Source organism: Plecotus auritus, assembly GCF_963455305.1.
Source record: "Plecotus auritus genome assembly, chromosome: 6".
Taxonomy (NCBI): domain Eukaryota; kingdom Metazoa; phylum Chordata; class Mammalia; order Chiroptera; family Vespertilionidae; genus Plecotus; species Plecotus auritus.
The window spans coordinates 136,639,154-136,656,779 of record NC_137773.1 but is presented as its reverse complement, the minus strand read 5'-3'; the positions used below and the strand labels follow the sequence as shown (position 1 = coordinate 136,656,779).

At 54.7% G+C, this 17,626-nt stretch overlaps 1 protein-coding gene across 1 annotated transcript in view; it reads left to right on the top strand.

Annotated features, from left to right (window-relative positions):
* Positions 1-17,626, top strand: part of DNAH1 (dynein axonemal heavy chain 1) — a gene marked incomplete at both ends in the record, with an annotated part of 80,128 nt that overhangs the window by 46,162 nt on the left and 16,340 nt on the right. The window contains 15 exons of the mRNA XM_080675518.1: positions 2,232-2,323; positions 2,510-2,664; positions 6,490-6,667; positions 7,463-7,657; positions 7,746-7,865; positions 8,109-8,267; positions 8,366-8,470; positions 10,146-10,286; positions 10,390-10,550; positions 11,000-11,157; positions 11,495-11,668; positions 12,434-12,472; positions 15,026-15,204; positions 16,214-16,444; positions 17,100-17,296. Coding sequence (XP_080531644.1) covers positions 2,232-2,323; positions 2,510-2,664; positions 6,490-6,667; positions 7,463-7,657; positions 7,746-7,865; positions 8,109-8,267; positions 8,366-8,470; positions 10,146-10,286; positions 10,390-10,550; positions 11,000-11,157; positions 11,495-11,668; positions 12,434-12,472; positions 15,026-15,204; positions 16,214-16,444; positions 17,100-17,296 — 2,284 coding nt within the window. The remainder of the gene's footprint in view (positions 1-2,231; positions 2,324-2,509; positions 2,665-6,489; positions 6,668-7,462; positions 7,658-7,745; positions 7,866-8,108; positions 8,268-8,365; positions 8,471-10,145; positions 10,287-10,389; positions 10,551-10,999; positions 11,158-11,494; positions 11,669-12,433; positions 12,473-15,025; positions 15,205-16,213; positions 16,445-17,099; positions 17,297-17,626) is intronic.

Genomic DNA, 17,626 nt, shown 5'->3' with positions numbered 1-17,626 from the left:
AAAGGATATGGTAAAGGACACAGATGAACAGGCAGAGGAGGAGATGCATAGGGTGAGATTTGTCCCGTAGAGTTGGGGTTGTGTCCCCTCAGCATGTGAGTGTGTTCACCAACCTGATACTCTTCAAACCCTGCACTTTTGGGATTTTTATGGAGACTTCATCATGTAGGTGTGATCAGTTATTAACTCCACTTCCAGCTCCTCTCCCAAGTTCCAAGTTTCTAATAATGGCTTGGTGGTTCTGGGGATAAGCTCCCTCCCAGGAGCTCAGCATCAAGAGTCGCCTCATTAGACCAAGAGCTCCCAGCACTCAGGAAATTACAAAGTCGAGGAGCTCTGTCAGGAACCAGGGTCAAAGACTAAATATTAGAAAAGAAGATTCTCCTAACATCCTTCTTTACAAGCATTTGAGGAGCTCGGTCTCAGAGACCGAGGGAAGAGACCAATATATATTTACTAGAAGCCCAGTGCACGAATTTGTGCACCAGTGGGTCCCTTGGCCTGCCCTGAGGGATCAGGCCGAAACTGGCTCTCTGACATCCCCCAAGGGGTCCCAGATTGCGAGAAGGTGCAGGCCAGGGAGGGACGGCAGAGGTTGTCCAGCGGGGGAGGGACCGTGGGAGGGCTCCAGAGTGTGTCCAGCCCATCTTGTTCAGTCCCATTGGCCGGACCCAGCAGCAAGCTAACCTACCAGTTGGAGCATCTACCCCCTGATGGTCAGTGCACCTCATAGTGAGCAGTTGAGTGGCTTTAGCATGTCATTAGCATATTACACTTTGATTGGTTGAATGGACGACCAGACACTTGGCATATTAGGCTTTTATTATATAGAATTATTTCACAGTGAGGAAGCAGGTGGTGTTCCCTCCCCCAGACCTCTTGCTGTAGCCTCTCTTCCCATATGAACAGTCCCAGCATTTGGCCCCTCTTGGGCCTTGCTCCTTCCTCACAGAAGCTGTCCTCTGCCCTGTCCCTGATTGGGGCTTGATGTCATGATTGGGAAAGATGGTAAGCTGTGGCCTGTCCACCACCTACCCCACCTCACCCCAGCCAACACTCCTCTCTTTAGAATGAGGGCTCCATGCACAGGCAAAGCATGTTGCTCCCACCGGCAGGACTTGCTCACATTCCTTGGAAACTACAGCCTTAGCTTCCATAGGAGCACTGGCTTGTTACAAAGGCCACATGCAGCTAGAAGGGCTCTGGGCGGGAGGGGGCGGGTACCACCCCCAATTAGACTTCCTATGACCCAAAACCCCTTCCCTGATAGAAATGGGGGGTCCCAGCCCTGCTACCACGTGGGCATGCTGCTCTTGTCCCCACAGCCCCAGCCTTGCGGCCCTCTCCTCCTTGCAGACCCTCCCGTGGTCCTTTGGGAGGTAGAATGGTGCTCCACCAGGAAGTCACACCGTCACCCTGATTATGCGGGCCCTCCTCCGGGGCCCGATATGCTCAGCTGCAAGCCGTCCCTTGTGCCCTCCATTGTTCTTTCCACACATGTCTCTGACCCTACCTCCTCTACCCGCCCCCCTGCACCCCCCTGGCCCCAGCAGGCTCCGTGAATGAAGCCACAAGCTCTTCTCCCCGTGATGGTCTTGGGTCAGCTTTGCCATCATTGAATAATGAGCCCTTGTTCCTTTGATGAGGATCCCCGAACTGCAGTGCCACAGCTTCCCTCCCTCCTCCCCCTCAACACACACACACACACACACTCTTGGGCCAAACTAATGTTCTCATTTCCTACCCTCGTGGGCCTGGCCTCCCACCTACAGCTGGCAGCTGGTCCTACAGCCCGGGTCTTGGTCAGTTAAAGCTCCTAACTAACCCTCAGATTTTGTCCCTGGGGTTTTGCCTGTGTGTGCCAGCACTTACTCAGAGCCATGCTGTCAGCAGACTGAGCAGTAGCTTTGGGGCTGGAGTTGACTGTGGGCCTGTGACAGCTGACTGAGCAGGCCCATGTGGTCTGCCACCTGACTGATGGATGTGAGGGAGTAATAGTCCCATGGAAACCACGGCTGGCTGTGAGCAGAGAGTTCCTGCTCTCTGCCAGGCTCCGTGCTTAGGGCTTCACCTGCCCCTGCCCATGAGAACTATGTGGCCTCATTTTACAGATGAGGACACTGAGGCCCAGAGAGTGAGGTGACCATCTGAGGGGACACAGCAAGCTGGCGGCAGAGATGGGACTTAAGCCCATGCTCTGACCTCTGGGTTCCCCTGGCATGTCTCCCCAGGCTTCCTGACCAAGTGCATCCAGCTCTATGAGACCACAGTGGTACGGCACGGCCTCATGCTTGTTGGGCCCACAGGCTCCGGCAAGAGTAACGTAAGTGCAGCCAAGCCAGGCAGCCCTGTGCCCAGACAGTGGGCCCGGGGGCCTTTCAGCCTCAGAGGGTTTCCACTTGTACCTCTGGATCTCTAGAGTACCTCCTGTCCCCTGTGGCCCGCAGCTCACTCCAGCCCTGCTCTCTGGGGGGTCAAGAGGCTCACTCTTGGGTACCTGTCTCCCCAGTGTTACAGGGTCCTGGCAGCCGCCATGACGATGCTGAAAGGGCAGCCATCCATCAGTGGTGGCGTGTACGAGGCTGTCAACTACTATGTGCTCAACCCCAAGTCCATCACGATGGGCCAGCTGTATGGGGAGTTTGACCTGCTCACCCACGAGTGGTGAGTGATCCCTGACTCCCTGCCAGTGACAGTCCTGCTCCCAGATCTCTGGAGGCTATGGGCCATGGGCCCCCTCTCACTCCCCTAGTGAAAGGTCTGGAGCTCAGGCTCTGGAGCCCAAAGCCTGGGACTCTACCCACCACTGCACTTCCTCGCTGAGTGACCTTCCTCACCTCCTGGGCCTTGGTCCCCTCATCTGCAAAGTGGAGATAAAAACGGTACCGTTATTACAGTAAGGAGAAAATGAGCTTAACACAGGAAAGATCCCTGGACATTGTGGCACACACCAAGTGCTCAGTAAATGTTGACTTCTGTCATTGTCCCAGGAGAGGCTGGTGGTCCCTCTCAGGGCCTCTGTTCCCAGGCTGAGGCGTGCATTTTAAATATCTTTTTTATTTATTTCAGAGAGAAAGGGAGAGGGAGAGAGAAAGAAACATCAATGATGAGAGAGAATCATTGATCATCTGCCTCCAGCACACCCCACACTGGGGATGGAGCCCGCAACTCAGGCATGTGCCCTGACCAGGAATCGACTCCCTGGTTCATAGGTCAACTCTCAACCACTGAGCCAAGCTGAGAGGCATGCATTTTTTTTTTAATTTTAATTTAATAAATCTTTATTGTTCAGATTATTACAATTGTTCCTCTTTTTTCCCCCCATAGCTCCCCTCCACCCAGTTCCCACCCTACCCTCTGCCCTTACCTCCCCGCCACTGTCCTCATCCATAGGTGTACGATTTTTGTCCAGTCTCTTCCTGCACCCCCACACCCCTTTCCCCCCAAGAATTGTCAGTCCACTCCCTTTCTATGCCCCTGATTCTATTATATTCACCAGTTTATTCTGTTCCTCAGGTTTTTTATTCACTTGATTTTTAGTTTCACTTGTTGATAGATATGTATTTGTTGTTCATAATTTTTATCTTTACCTTTTTCTTCTTCTTCCTCTTCTTAAAGAATGCCTATAATACTGGTTTGGTGGTGATGAACTCCTTTAGCTTTTTCTTATCTGTGAAGCTCTTTATCTGACCTTTAATTCTGAATGATAGCTTTGCTGGGTAGAGTAATCTTGGTTGTAGGTTCTTGCTATTCATCACTTTGAATATTTCTTGCCACTCCCGTCTGGTCTGTATAGTTTCTGTTGAGAAATCAGCTGACAGTCGTATGGGTGCTCCCTTGTAGGTAACTAACTGTTTTTCTCTTGCTGCTTTTAATATTCTCTTTGTCTTTTGCTCTTGGCATTTTAATTATGATGTGTCTTGGTGTGGTCCTCTTTGGATTCCTTTTGTTTGGGGTTCTGTGTGCTTCCTGGACTTGTAAGTCTATTTCTTTCACCAGGTGGGGGAAGTTTTCTGTCATTATTTTTTCAAATAGGTTTTCAGTATCTTGCTCTCTCTCTTCTTCTGGCACCCCCATAATTCTGATGTTGGTACGCTTGAATTTGTCCCAGAGGCTCCTTACACTATCTTCAAGTTGTGTGTTTTTTTTATATATATATATATATTTTATTGATTTTTTACAGAGAGGAAGGGAGAGGGATAGAGAGTTAGAAACATCTATGAGAGAAAAACATCTATCAGCTGCCTCCTTCACACTCCCCACTGGGTATGTGCCCGCAACCAAGGTACATGCCCTTGACTGGAATCGAACCTGGGACCCTTGAGTCCGCAGGCCGACGCTCTATCCACTGAGCCAAACCGGTTAGGGCTATCTTCAAGTTTTTGGATTCTTTTTGCTTTTCCGGTTGAGTGTTTTTGCTTCTTTGTATTTCAAATCTTTGACTTGATTCTTGCGGTCCTCTAGTCTGCTGTTAGGTCTCTGTATAATATTTTTTATTTCAGTCAGTGTATGTTTAATTTCTAGTTGGTCCTTTTTCATATCCTTGAGGGTCTCGCTAAATTTATCGGCCTTTTCTAGGAAATTCTTGAAAAACTTTATAACTGTGGTTTTGAACTCTATATCCAGTCGTTTGTTTTCCTCCATTTCTTTCATTTGTGATCTGTTTCTTTGTCTCCGCATTTTCGCTACTTCCCTGAGTTGGTAGAGTAGCTTTGTGTGCTAGGTGTCCTATAGGGCCCAGTGGCTCAGCCTCCCCCAGTTACCTGAGGTGGACACTTTTGGTGCACCCCTTTGTGGACTGTGTGCACAGCCTTGTTGTAGTTAAGTCTTGATTGTTGTTGGCATCACTGGGAGGAATTGACCTCCCGGCCAATTGGCTGTGAGGATCAGTTGTGTCTATGCTGGGAGAACTTCTGTGCTGGAGACACCCTTATGAGACAAGACTTGCAAAATTGCAAAAGCCTCTGTGCTCAGCTTGAATGGGGCGGAGTCTTAGGGCAGAGCAGACAGCCTTGGCTTCACGTCAGCCCTGCCCTATGAGGCCCCTGAGTCTCAGTGTCCCTCGGTAATCGCTGCAAGCACCTCTGAGAGAAAGCCGCCCTGGAGTTTTGCCCACTGCCAGACAGTCCAGTTTCTCCCCAAATGAGTCTAGGTTCCCAGAAACTCGCCCGGAACTGGAATTCAGCACAGTCGGGAGCTTCTGTCTCCCTCCCGCTTTAGAAAGCCAGCCACACACTCAGCCGCCTGTGCACTCAGCAGTCAGTCCTCTCTGTGCGTGCGCGCCTCTGGGCCTCTGCCTTCCACAGCTCCCCTGAGTCTCAGTGTGCTTTCTCTTTTCCTGACAGTCCAGATTCCCTCCGAATGGATCTGGCTTCCCAGAGTCTCACCCGGGACTGGAATTCAGCACAGTCGGGATCTTCCCTCTCCCTCCCACTTGGGAAAGCCAGCCACGCACTCAGCCGCCCGTGCACTCAGCTGCCCGTCCTCTCCGCACACACGCGTCTCCGTACCTCAGCCTTTTGCAGCTCTTCTGAGTCTCAATGTGCTTTCCTCTTTCCTTCTAGTTGTAGACTTTCCACTCAGCCAGCCTTCCTGTGGTTCTGGATGGTGTCTGTTTTGTCTTTTAGTTGTAGTTTTGATATTGTTGTGCAAGGTAGCAGTTTAGGTGTTTACCTATGCCGCCATCTTGGTTTTTCCCAAGGTGTGCATTTTAAAGGACATGTGCTGAGCTGGCAGAATGGCAACGGGGTTGAGACCCTCCAAACATCAGCACCTCCGGGCCTTTTCTCTGGGGAAATTCTGTATCTCCAAAGAAGTTTCCAGTCTCCTGCTGGGGTATCTGCTTGGCTCTAGGGTTCTGGAAACCCAGTGGGGGACAAGCACTGGAGGGGGAGTCACCCTCTTTCTGAATGCAGGCCTGTCCTTCCCTCATTTCTGGTGAAGGGTCTCATCCATACCCCCTACAGGCTCCTGTGTGGGTAAATGGGGGCCTCGGGATCAGATCAGAAGAATGTCCCCCAACGGCCCCTTGCCTGCAGGTGGTGCCTCTGAAATCTGAGCCTTCCTGGTTCTGTGGCCGGAACTAGAATCACCTCACAACCCACAGCCGCTTCTCTGCTTGGTCCTTTCCCTCTCTCTATCTCTCTCTATCTTCAGAGATGCGTGGACCCCCGTTTCTGCTGTTGCTTCCCCCTTTACTTCCTTTTCCTTTTCGGGGTATCTTCTTTTATCTTCCTTTAATATCGCTTTAGCAGGGATTCAGCCGAGGGAATATAAGCATCCATTTTCAAGTTATATCAAAAAGTTCCATTTTCCCTATTAAATTTTTTAAATGAATGAAGATACTGAAGAATGGGGAGGGGGGTGCGGAACAAAAACAAAAAACAAGCAGAGCAGGGCCAGCCTGGAAGGCAGGTTTTCTTGGGAGCCAGCTGTGCTTGCCGCCTTGCCTCCCGGCACCTACAACCCTCCCCTCCCTGGTGGCTGCAGGACAGATGGGATTTTCCCCTCCCTCATCCGATCGGGGGCCACCGCATCCGACACCAGCAAGAAGTGGTACATGTTCGATGGGCCTGTGGATGCTGTCTGGATTGAGAACATGAACACGGTGCTGGACGACAACAAGAAGCTGTGCCTTAGTTCCGGCGAGATCATCAAGCTCACAGAGGTGTGTCCACCTGTCAAGCTCACCACTCCACTCTGCAGCTGGGTGGGCCCGGAGGCCATACTGTGCTTGGCCAAACCTTGTTGCCCACCCACCCCTCCCTCTCGGGCCACAGCTGCATCTCGGGCAGTCACCCCTCCTGTTCCCAAGTTCCCGCACCTCCTGTGATGCTCTGAGCCCTGGACTAGGACCACCACCCACCACTCCCAGCTCCCAGCTGCCTTGCGCCTCCCAGGCCCACTTTCAGCCATGGGAGCCCAGTCTAAGTCACCATTCCATTCTGGTAGTGTGCCCAGAGACAGGGATGGGTGGTACAGACCTGGCCATGGGATGCCTCCCTGGTGTGTGAGGGGCAGTTCTCAGAGAAGGAGGGGTATCACCTGGGAGTAAAGGCAGTTCACCATGTCTACACTGAGCCAATCTCTTGAGCCCTTCTTTGAGCACCTGAAGGTCATTGTGAACTTATGTCCATGTATACAGGTGCAGGCTCAGGAGCAGAGCAGAGCTCCCATCAGATTTCCCCAGGCCTCTAAGGACCCCCAAATGCCCTGACCCCCAGGCCAGAGAGCTCCCAGGAATCTCCTGACCTCATGTTCCTCCTCGAGGACCAAGGGAGGGCCACATCATCAGCTGAGGGCCAAGTTGTTCCTATATCCCCCACCCCAGCACTGCTCCTGGCCCACTGCTGGCCACTGCCCACAGCTACAAGATGAGCACCCCCTCCCCATGGCCCTGCAGCCCTTTTCCTGGCCCTGGGGCTGGCTGCTGGCCCACTCACACAGTTCATTTTGGTGCCAGGAGATGACCATGATGTTTGAGGTGCAGGACCTGGCAGTGGCCTCACCAGCCACTGTGTCCCGCTGTGGCATGGTGTACCTGGAGCCCAGCATCCTGGGGCTCATGCCCTTTGTCGAGTGCTGGCTGAAGAGGCTTCCTGCCGTATTCAAGCCCTACCAGGAGCACTTCAAGACCCTCTTTGTCAGCTTCCTGGAGGTAAGTGGGGCCACAGTATGCCTGGCCTGGGCGTGGCAGCAGGGTGCTGTGTCCGCCAGCCATGGGAGCTGGGTGCCATCCCCTGCAGGAATCCATCACTTTCGTCCGGTCTTCAGTGAAGGAGGTGATTGCCACAACCAACAGCAACCTAATCTTGAGTCTCCTCAAGCTCTTGGACTGCTTCTTCAAGCCCTTCTTGCCTAGAGAGGTACGGCTCTAAGCAGGGGGCTGGTTCCCTGTTCTTGCCTAGCTGCCTGAGGGCCCTGAATCCCAGTCCAGCTTCCTGGAAGAGAATTGGATTGGCTCACCTGGGTCATGAGAACACCCTGCGAATTCTGCTGTAGACACAAAGCTGTGCAGTGGAGACCAAGGGATGTCCCCCACCTGCCAGCTTCCTCAGGCCACTCGGTACTGTTCCTGCTTAGCTTGATGCTGTCCCCTCTGTCCCCAGGGCCTCAAGAAAATACCCCCTGAAAAGCTGAGCCGCGTCCCAGAGCTGATTGAGCCCTGGTTCATTTTCTCCCTAATCTGGAGTGTGGGTGCCACAGGGGACAGTGCCAGCCGGGTCAGCTTCAGCAACTGGCTCAGGGCCAAGATGACAGTAGAAAATGTAAGAGGGATGTGTGTGCTGAATGCTGGGTGTTCTGGGACAGCTAGTCACACAAAATACTGGGCCTCACAACCTGACTTTCCTTCTGGTTCTCACAGCTGACCATGCACTTCCCAGAGGAGGGGCTGGTGTTTGATTACAGGCTGGAGGACGCTGGCATCAGCAATACGAATGATGAGGACGAAGAGGAGGAGGGCAAGCAGGTGACTGCAGGCCTGCCCCCAGGGGACAGGACAGGGAGGGCCCCACTGGGTGGTGGCTGTCCTCCTTGATGAATAATGACTAGAGAGAGGAGGCCATGTTAACGGCCACAGGTCTCAGGGATAGGTGCATCATCTCATGAGTCCTCACAGACCCATAGGTGGTTATTTCCCAAACAAGGAGACCAAGGCTCAGAACAGTCATACCCAGCTAGTCATTGCAGAGCTGGACTTAAACCTGGATCTAGAACAGTGGTTCTCAACCTTTCTAATGCCGCGACCCTTTAATACAGTTCCTCATGTTGTGGTGACCCACAACCATAAAATTATTTTCGTTGCTACTTCATAACTGTAATTTTGCTACTGTTATGAATCGTAATGTAAATATCTGTGTTTTCTGATGGTCTTAGGCGACCTTGCTAGCGGTTCTCAACCTGTGGGACCCACAGGTTGAGAACCGCTGCTGTAGAGCCTAAGACCATCGGAAAACACAGATATTTACATTACGATTCATAATAGTAGCAAAATTATAGTTATGAAGTAGCAACGAAAATAATTTTATGGTTGTGGGTCACCACAACATGAGGAACTGTATTAAAGGGTTGCGGCATTAGAAAGGTTGAGAACCACTAATCTAGAAGATGTTGAGCACCTCCCTTCTCAACCATTCGCACTATCTCCTCTTTGCTGATGTTGAGTCCAGGATTGGTTGCCTCTGTTTTACTTAAAAGCCCCATTTGCCCGGCCAGTGTGGGTCAGTGGTTGAGTGTCGACCTATGAACCAGGAGGTGATGGTTCATTCCCGGTCAGGCACTTGCCCAGGTTGCAGGCTCGATCCCCTGTGGGGGGCATACAGGAGGTAACAGGTCAATGATTCTCATCATTGATGTTTCTATCTCTCTCTCCCTCTTCCTTCCTCTCTGAAATAAATTTTTAAAAAAATATTTATTAAAGCCCCATTTGTCCAGGCCTGGGCTCCCCAGGAATGGGAGGGCAACTCCCCATGACCTGCCTCATTGTTCCCATCCCTCCTATCAGCCATGAACCTAACCTCATACCAGGATCAGGATTAGCTCAGAAGGAGGAAGGGACAGAGAGGCATCTGCAGAAATGGTCACAGTGCAGGGTCCTACTGGGAACCTCACAGGGCACATTTGGGTCTAATGGTCAGAACTATTCCCAATGGGACATGTCTGTGAGTGCCCCCACCAAGGGAGGTCTGCAAGCTGGGTCAGGGCTGTGGGTAAAGGGATTCATGCAGGTAAGGCTGGTGGGGGAAACAAGGCCAGGTGACCTCTGAGTATCCAGGTGATGCCAACATCCATGGTTCTGGCCCTCATACTCTTGGACAGCCTGAAACTACATAGCAAAGACCTTTTCATTCTGTGTTGTTCAATTCCCAGAGTATCTCCTTCATGTAGAGAGCCTCCCACTGGAGGCAGCTGTGTGCAGAGAGACCTCCCATTCCTGGTGGTTTGTTCTAGAAGCACCCGCCCCACACACACACACCCAGACAGAGGGTAGGGCATGGGGCTTCCTATTTTTGTCAGAAGCAGCCCCTCACTTGGGCCTTCTTGCCAAGGCCCAGCAGTGCAGCTCCTTGCCTTCCTGGTGCACTTGGCCAGGGGTCGGGCGGGGAGGGGTTTCAGGCCCACCCCTGAGCCACCTGTGGTTCCAGGTTGCCTGGGTGAAGTGGATGGACTCTTCAGCTCCATTCACCATGATGCCAGAAATCAACTACTGCAACATCATCGTGCCCACCATGGATACCGTGCAGATGTCCTACTTGCTGGGCATGCTGCTCACCAACCACAAGCCTGTGAGTGCCCCACCGTGCCCTGCCTCACCTACCCCAAGGCCCAGGTCGGGGTGGCTGGCCCCTGCTCTGCACTGGGCCCTGTAAGAGACCCCCACACTCCCAGGTGCTGTGCATCGGGCCAACAGGCACGGGGAAGACCCTCACCATCTCAGACAAGCTCCTAAAGAACCTGCCGCTGGAATACATCAGCCACTTCCTCGTCTTCTCAGCCCGCACCTCGGCCAACCAAACCCAGGACCTCATCGACAGCAAGCTGGACAAGAGGCACGCACTCCTCTTCCTTCCTAGGCTCCAAGGTCCCCCCAACCTGGTGGAACCAACTGTTGTCTCACCTCCCCACCAAATTATGCTCCTGGGTTTGCCAGAAACCTTCCTAGTGGTGGTGGTTGTGGAGTGGGGGACAGTTGGGCTCCCTTGACGACTGTTCTGGAGCCTTCTTCCATCAGGAATTCCTACTGAGCCCTTCCCCGCGTGCTTGCCTTGGGCAGGGCCTATTATCCATATGCCTGGGAGGCAAGACACCTTGAGAGAGACCAGACTTAGGGCAGCCAGGTGTGATCTGCTAGGACACTCAGGATGGGACAAGGGACTGCTCAAGAGATCCAGCAATTCAGATGAGGCCAAAGTTGATGAGGGCTTTCCAGAAGTTGCCCCTGGATTCCCAGAGGACCTGGTGTCCATGGGGGCCGGGTTCACGTAGCCCTTCCTCATAGGCGGAAGGGCGTGTTTGGACCGCCCCTGGGGCGTAACTTCATCTTCTTCATCGATGACCTGAACATGCCAGCCTTGGAGACATATGGTGCCCAGCCGCCTATCGAGCTGTTGCGCCAGTGGATGGACCATGGCGGCTGGTATGACCGCAAGAACATCGGTGCGTGCCGGCCGGCCTGGGGCAGTGGCGAGTGGGCAGGGCAGGGCATTCCTTCATTAGGCACTGTAGGCACAGGGCCTAGGACCATGGTACCTTTAGAGGGTCACACAGAAATGTTTTAACTTATTTCAAACTCCTGGGGCAAATGAACTTATAGCTCCAAGAAAATTAAATTTATATGAATATATTTGTATTTATACTCATGCTGTTGTAAATTACCATTTTTAATCTCTTTTAATGGAGGAGGAGGCCCATCAAGACAAAAGTGCCTAGGGCCCACGAAAGTCATACTGCAGCCCTGGGCAGGGCCCCTCCTGACCTCCTGCCTCCACTCCAGGAGCCTTCAAGAAACTGGTGGACATCAACTTCGTCTGTGCCATGGGCCCCCCGGGCGGAGGCAGGAATGCCATCACTCCACGGCTGACACGCCATTTCAATTACCTGCCCTTTTCTGAGATGGACGAGGTCAGCAAGAAGTGCATCTTCTCCACCATCCTGGGCAGTTGGATGGGTGAGCATTGGGCAGGAGTGGGGGAGACCATGGCAGAGGCAGAAGCCCAGGCCAGACACCAAGGACAACTGGGCAGCTGCTGGAAAGGGTGGAGGGCTGAACCACTGACCTGGCTTCACCCCTTATTTAGCTATGTCACCTTTGCAAATTCATGACCCTCTCTGAGCCTCAGTTTCTTCCTCTGTAAAATGGGCAATAATATTAGTACTCACCACTCCAAGTCCTGAAGGTTAAGACATTGCATGTAGAGCATCTAGCATGAAGCCTGGCAGGTGGCGACTGCTAAATACGATATATACATATGTACACATATGCATTTAGCTGCCTGAGTACCCACGTATCTGTTAGTACTTGCTCAGAAACTCTGGTGGAAGAATTTACTTTTGGAACTCGGGAAAAGCCATCAAGATAGAATGGCCAGAGTGGCCCTGATCCTTCATGGGGTTGGGGGAAAGTCCACCCAGGAGAGAGTTTTCCCCCACCAGCCCACCTCCCACCCAACACACTCTGTCTGTGAGTTCCACTTGGCACTCTGCCAGGTTATGGATGATGGGAGTCAAGCCTTCCTCAGGGTCCTCTGGGTCCTTGGGTCTTGCCTGCCCTGTCCACAGGTGCTATAGGCCAGGTGTGCCTACATGCCCAGCTTAGGGGTGGGGACCACATTGCTCGGGGTGGGGGGTCAGTGGCTACTCTCGGAGCAGCCAACCAGGTGGGCAGCAAGGGCCCTACCTAACTCCGAGCTCATGTCTCTCTCCCACCCTCTAGCTGGACTCCTCGGAGAAAAGAGTTACCGGGATCCCGTGCGTAAGTGCAGGCCTGGGTGGGAAGGGGCTCTGGTTCCAGAGTGAGCCTCAGGCTCCAGTTGGGTGTGGCTGAGGCTGGGGACTAGACCACAGTGAACCATCCTCAGGCTCCTCTGGGGACCTTGGGCCTTTGCTAGAGCAAAGGTTAGCGCCGAGGCCATTGCCTTCCTACTCACCCCTTCTAGCTGTCAGTCCTTCATGCCTGGGTTAGTGTCTGGCCCATAGTAGCAGCCAAGTATGGATGAATAAAGGATCCAACAGTCTCCCACCTGTGTGAAGAGGCAGAGGCTCAAAGGAGAGCCGGCCTCTCCGAGAGGCAGCATGGACCAAGAGCTGGGGGACCTGCAGAGGGTCAGGCATCCCTCCTGAGGCAGCTCACACAGGGCAGGTCTGCCAGTCATTGCAGCAGGGCTGTGGACACTCCAGAACTCTGTTCCCACCTCTGCTCCCCCTCAGCTGAAAGAGGCTATCAGCAGACAGCACCCTCCCTTGGCCCCCACATCCCCTCTGACCTGCACCCAGGCCTCCCTCAGGGTTCTCTCCTGCAGTTTTTCCTACTTCCAGGAATGAACTTCCCTACTTCCCCATGCGGCCAAGCCGTCCTCTGAGACCTGAACCCCAGCCCCTGTTGCCTGCTTGAAGACCTGGCTCCACCCCACCTCCAGCCTCTCCAACACCAGCAGTCCCTCCTGCAAACCTGTCTTGATTCTCTCACCTTAACAACAAAAAACAAAATCACCTCTCTAGGGCCCTTCCCACCTGCCCAGGGCATCACTCCATTTCTCAGCTTGCCTTGACAGAAAAACTCCTCAAAAGCTCTGTCCCCTGCTGCTGGCTCCAGCCCTCTACTCCCATGTTCCCTTGAGCCCCTCCACTGCCCTAGGAGTGCTCTTGTCAAGTGCCTCGTGTGGCCAGACCAAAGATCAGCTCTGGGTCCTCCCCTGCCCTGGCTGTGGGCAATGACCCAACCTCCTTCTCTCAGGTCCCCCCTGCCCTAGCCACCCCTCCCTAGAGTGACTGGGGCCTGCTTTCCAGCCTCTTCTCCCTCTGACCTCACTCCCCCTGCCCACCGTCTCATCCTGCCCCAGCAATGAAGCACATCCTGGTGCTGACCTCTCTCCCAAGCCCCTGACCCTACATTGCCTCTTAGATGTCCACTGGGCATCTCAGACTGAACATGTCAGACCCAGGCTCTCTCATCTTAGGAGATAGCAGTTGTGTCTTTCAGTCACTCAGGACAAGAGCCTTAGCGTCCCCCAGACTCCTCTCTTTCACACCACATCTGTCAGGAGGTCCTGCTAACTGTCCCTCCAGAACCCACCCAGCCACCCCATCCTCACTCACCAGCCGTAGCAGCAGCCCTCTCCCTGGTCCCCTGCTTCTGCCTTCACCCCCTGCATCCATCCATCGGCTCCCATTTGTTCTGTCTGTCCATCTTCTACTTGCTGCCAGAGGGACCCATTCAAATGTTAAATCAGATAACATTCTCTCTCCCTTTCTCTCTGTCTCTGTTTCTCTCTGTGTCTCTGTCTCTGTCTCTGTCTCTGTCTCTGTCTCTCTCTCTGGCAAGCCTCCAAGTCCCAACAGTGGCAGGCAAAGCCACCCCATCGGCCCTGGTCCTTAGCACCCCAGGTGTGCCCGCCTCAGGGCCTGTGCCCAGCCCACAAGGCCTTCACCCCCATGGCCCTGTCTCTGAACTCTGCCTCCAGTTCTGGGGCTGCTTGCACCTCACTTTCCGTTTCTGCTTGAAGCCCTTCCTCCGTGAGGCTTATGTCAGAATCCCCCACCCTGGCTCTCCCCAACCTCTCTCTGCTACCAGCCTCTCCACAGCGCTTTCTGTCATCTGTTTCTGCCCACTTGCTGGTGGATCTGTCCGTCTGTCTCCCACGAGCATGCTCGCTTGTTGAGTGAGGAGTGTCTGTGCCCAGGACCTGGAGCAGCACCTGCGTGTGCAGAAGAACCCTTTTACTTTTCCCACTTCTGGGGCCTCCCTCTGACAGAATTCTCCCAGGTTCCTGCTGACAGAATTGTGGTTCCCAACAAAGAATTAGATCATTTTCAAAGAGCAAGCAAATGGGTCGTTAGTGAAGAGGCAGGCAGGCTGGAGGTTGCGCAGCTCCAAGGTGAGCCTGAGGGTTACAGCTGAGCTCCAGCCCCACTACCGCTGTGAAGTCCCATGTGGACCATGCGACTCTCCCCGTGTGTGGCTCAGAACTGGCATGTTTCAGGTCTGGGACACAGTCCCCTAGGGCAAGAGAGTCATGGCCCGCCCAGCACTGAATGCATCCCAGTGCCCAGTGCACAGACAGGCTGTGTCAATAATGAGGATGCAAAAGGGGGGAGACTCCCCACCATGAGGTGGGGGACGTCAGGAAGGCCTGGTGGAGGAGATGGCATCCGAGAGGAGCTGAAGGGTGGTGGAGTCCAAGCATGCCACCCGAAGAAGGGGTGTCTGGGTGAGAACACAGCACCAGAGAAGGCAGGGGCCAGGATCTTCAGAGGCTGCACAGGGAGCTCCTGCCTGTGTGACGCAGGCCCACTCCTGTTCCCATAGCCGGGGCCCCCAACATCGCCCACTTCACGGATCCCCTCGTGGAAGCTACCATCATGGTGTACTCCACCATCACCTCCCAGCTGCTGCCCACGCCAGCCAAGTCCCACTACACCTTCAACCTGAGGGACCTCTCCAAGGTCTTCCAGGGCATGCTCATGGCCGACCCAGCCAAGGTCGAGGTGAGGCTCTGGCAGGCCCTCCCCAGTGTCTCGCCGAGAAGCGCCCACTCTGCCCTCCCTATCCTCTCCAGCCCCCCAATTCCAGGCCTCCCTGCCCAAACTCCCCAGCCCTGATCAAGCCAGGCCCCCAGGAGCCCTGTGTTGGTGCAGCTGAGTTCCATCCTACAGGGCAAGCCCATGCCTAGAATGGCAGCTGTGACAGGGCCACACAGAGCAGGGCAAGGCCAGGCAGGAAGGGCTCCTGATGGGGCCCTGGGTGTCAGGAGATTTGCAGGGACAGTGAGTGGAACGCCTTCCAGCAATAAAAGGCACCTGGGGTGGAAGGAACAGGAAGTACGGCAGGGAGCAGGTGTCAGGTGTGCTGGACGGCTCAGGCACACTCTGTGGGCTGCCAGGGGAACAGCATCCCGAAGGAGATGGAAGCTGAGGGGTGGGAGGGGGGTGTGGGGCAGGGGACAGATCTGCATAATGGAAAATTGATGGGTCAGTGTGTGTGGAGCCCGGGGACCAGGGAGAGACAGTGAACAAGACGGAAGCCCTCTGGCCCCACCAAGCTGTAACCAAAGGAATTGGGGAGTTCCTGAGGTGGTCTCGTCACCCAGAGGAGGTGGGGAGCTGGGATGGAAGTGGCAGCAGAGACAGAGATGGGAGTCAGAGGGGTCAAATCAGTGGAGTTTGCTGAGTGGCTAGATGTGACGTATTGGAAAGGTATTAAAAAAAATCAGGCATCCCTCCCAGGCTTAGCGTTTGGGGAGCCACGGGAACCATTACAGGGGAGAAGTGATGACCGGCTGATGGAGCTGGGTGCCCAGCAGGCAGCACTACAGGGCTGGGCCCTCAGTTGGTCAGCAGGAGCACCTCCAGCAGCCTCTGCAAGAGGCCCTCGCCTGGTCTCCGTGCAGGGCCAGGCCCGAGGGCTGTGGCTTCTCCCACCCTCCCAGCCCTGGAGCTTTGAGGGGGAGCTGAGGACCCCGGGCTGAGGCGGGCAATGATGCTGGGGTGGCCACAGGACAAAGTGCAGCTGCTGCGGCTGTGGTACCACGAGAACTGCCGCGTGTTCCGTGACCGCCTGGTGAACGAGGAGGACCGCAGCTGGTTCGACAAGCTCCTAGAAAGCCGCATGGAGGAGTGGGAGGTCACCTTCGACGAGGTCTGCCCCTTCCAGCCCATCCTTTATGGGGACTTCATGTCACCAGGCTCTGATGTCAAGTCCTACGAGCTCATCACCAGCCAAAAGAAGGTAAAGGGACCTGGCTGCTACCCTACCCCTGGTGGGGCCTCCTCACTCTGCACCCCTGGGGCACACGCCCTCTGCAGCTGGTGATAACCGACCGAGCATCAGGACCTGGGTTAGGCCAGTTCTGGGACTTCAGGCAGCATTTGCCTCTGAGCCCTGCCTCCTCACCTGTCGGTTAGGTACGGTTGGCCCAAGCCTATGGTTCAGCCAAGCAGGCTCTGTGAACAGGGACCTGCTGTGCCTGTTTGGGGGCTCTCATCCATTCACAGAGGGCCAGCAGGGCCCCTGGCCCGAGTCTGAGTTAGGGCTCAGGGAGGCAGGAAGAGGCCTGGGTCAGAGGCTTAGGCTGTGAGGTTGTGAGCCTCCTGATGGCCTCGCTCCACACCTCTCTCTCGTTCCCAAGAGCTCCCACCAGGGTCCCAGGTCCATATGTCCTGGTGAGCCCCAGAATCAGAAGGCAGGGTTTGACCCTGAACTTCAGGCCTCCGTGTGTCCAATGGGTCAAGCCTCATCCAGGTAGACCTGGCTTCTTAAGGCCCAACACCCTTCCACGCACAGAGGAGCAGGGCAGGCTGTGGGAAGGAGCACCTTCCGTCCGGGTCCAGGTGCACAGACAGAGAGGGAGGACCCAGTTCTCCCCCTCCCCCACCCACCCCAGATGATGCAGGTGATTGAGGAGTACATGGAGGACTACAACCAGATCAACACAACCAAGCTGAAGCTGGTCCTGTTCATGGACGCCCTGAGCCACATCTGCCGCATCAGCCGCACCCTACGCCAGGCACTGGGCAACGCACTCCTGCTGGGCGTGGGCGGCAGCGGACGCAGCTCCCTCACACAGCTCACCTCGCACATGTGAGGGCCCCGGGCACGGTGGGCAGGGGGCAGCTGGGGGCAGACTGTCGGTTCCATCCATGTTCTTCCACAGTGCTGGGAAGGCAAGGCAGCCCCACACCAGCCCCGCCCAGCCCATGGGCTTCTGGAAGGACTGAGAACTGGAAAGACCTGGGGCCCAAGAAGAGGCAGCAGCAGTGCCCTGTGCTGCTGAGGGGAGGGGGTACATGCAGCCATCCAGGAGGGATGCTTGGTGGTGGCAGCTGTGGGCCTGCTCTAGAATCAGAGCTGGGAGGATGGGAGGGAAGGGCATTTCAGGTCTAGGGAACAGCCTAAACAAAGGTCTGGAGG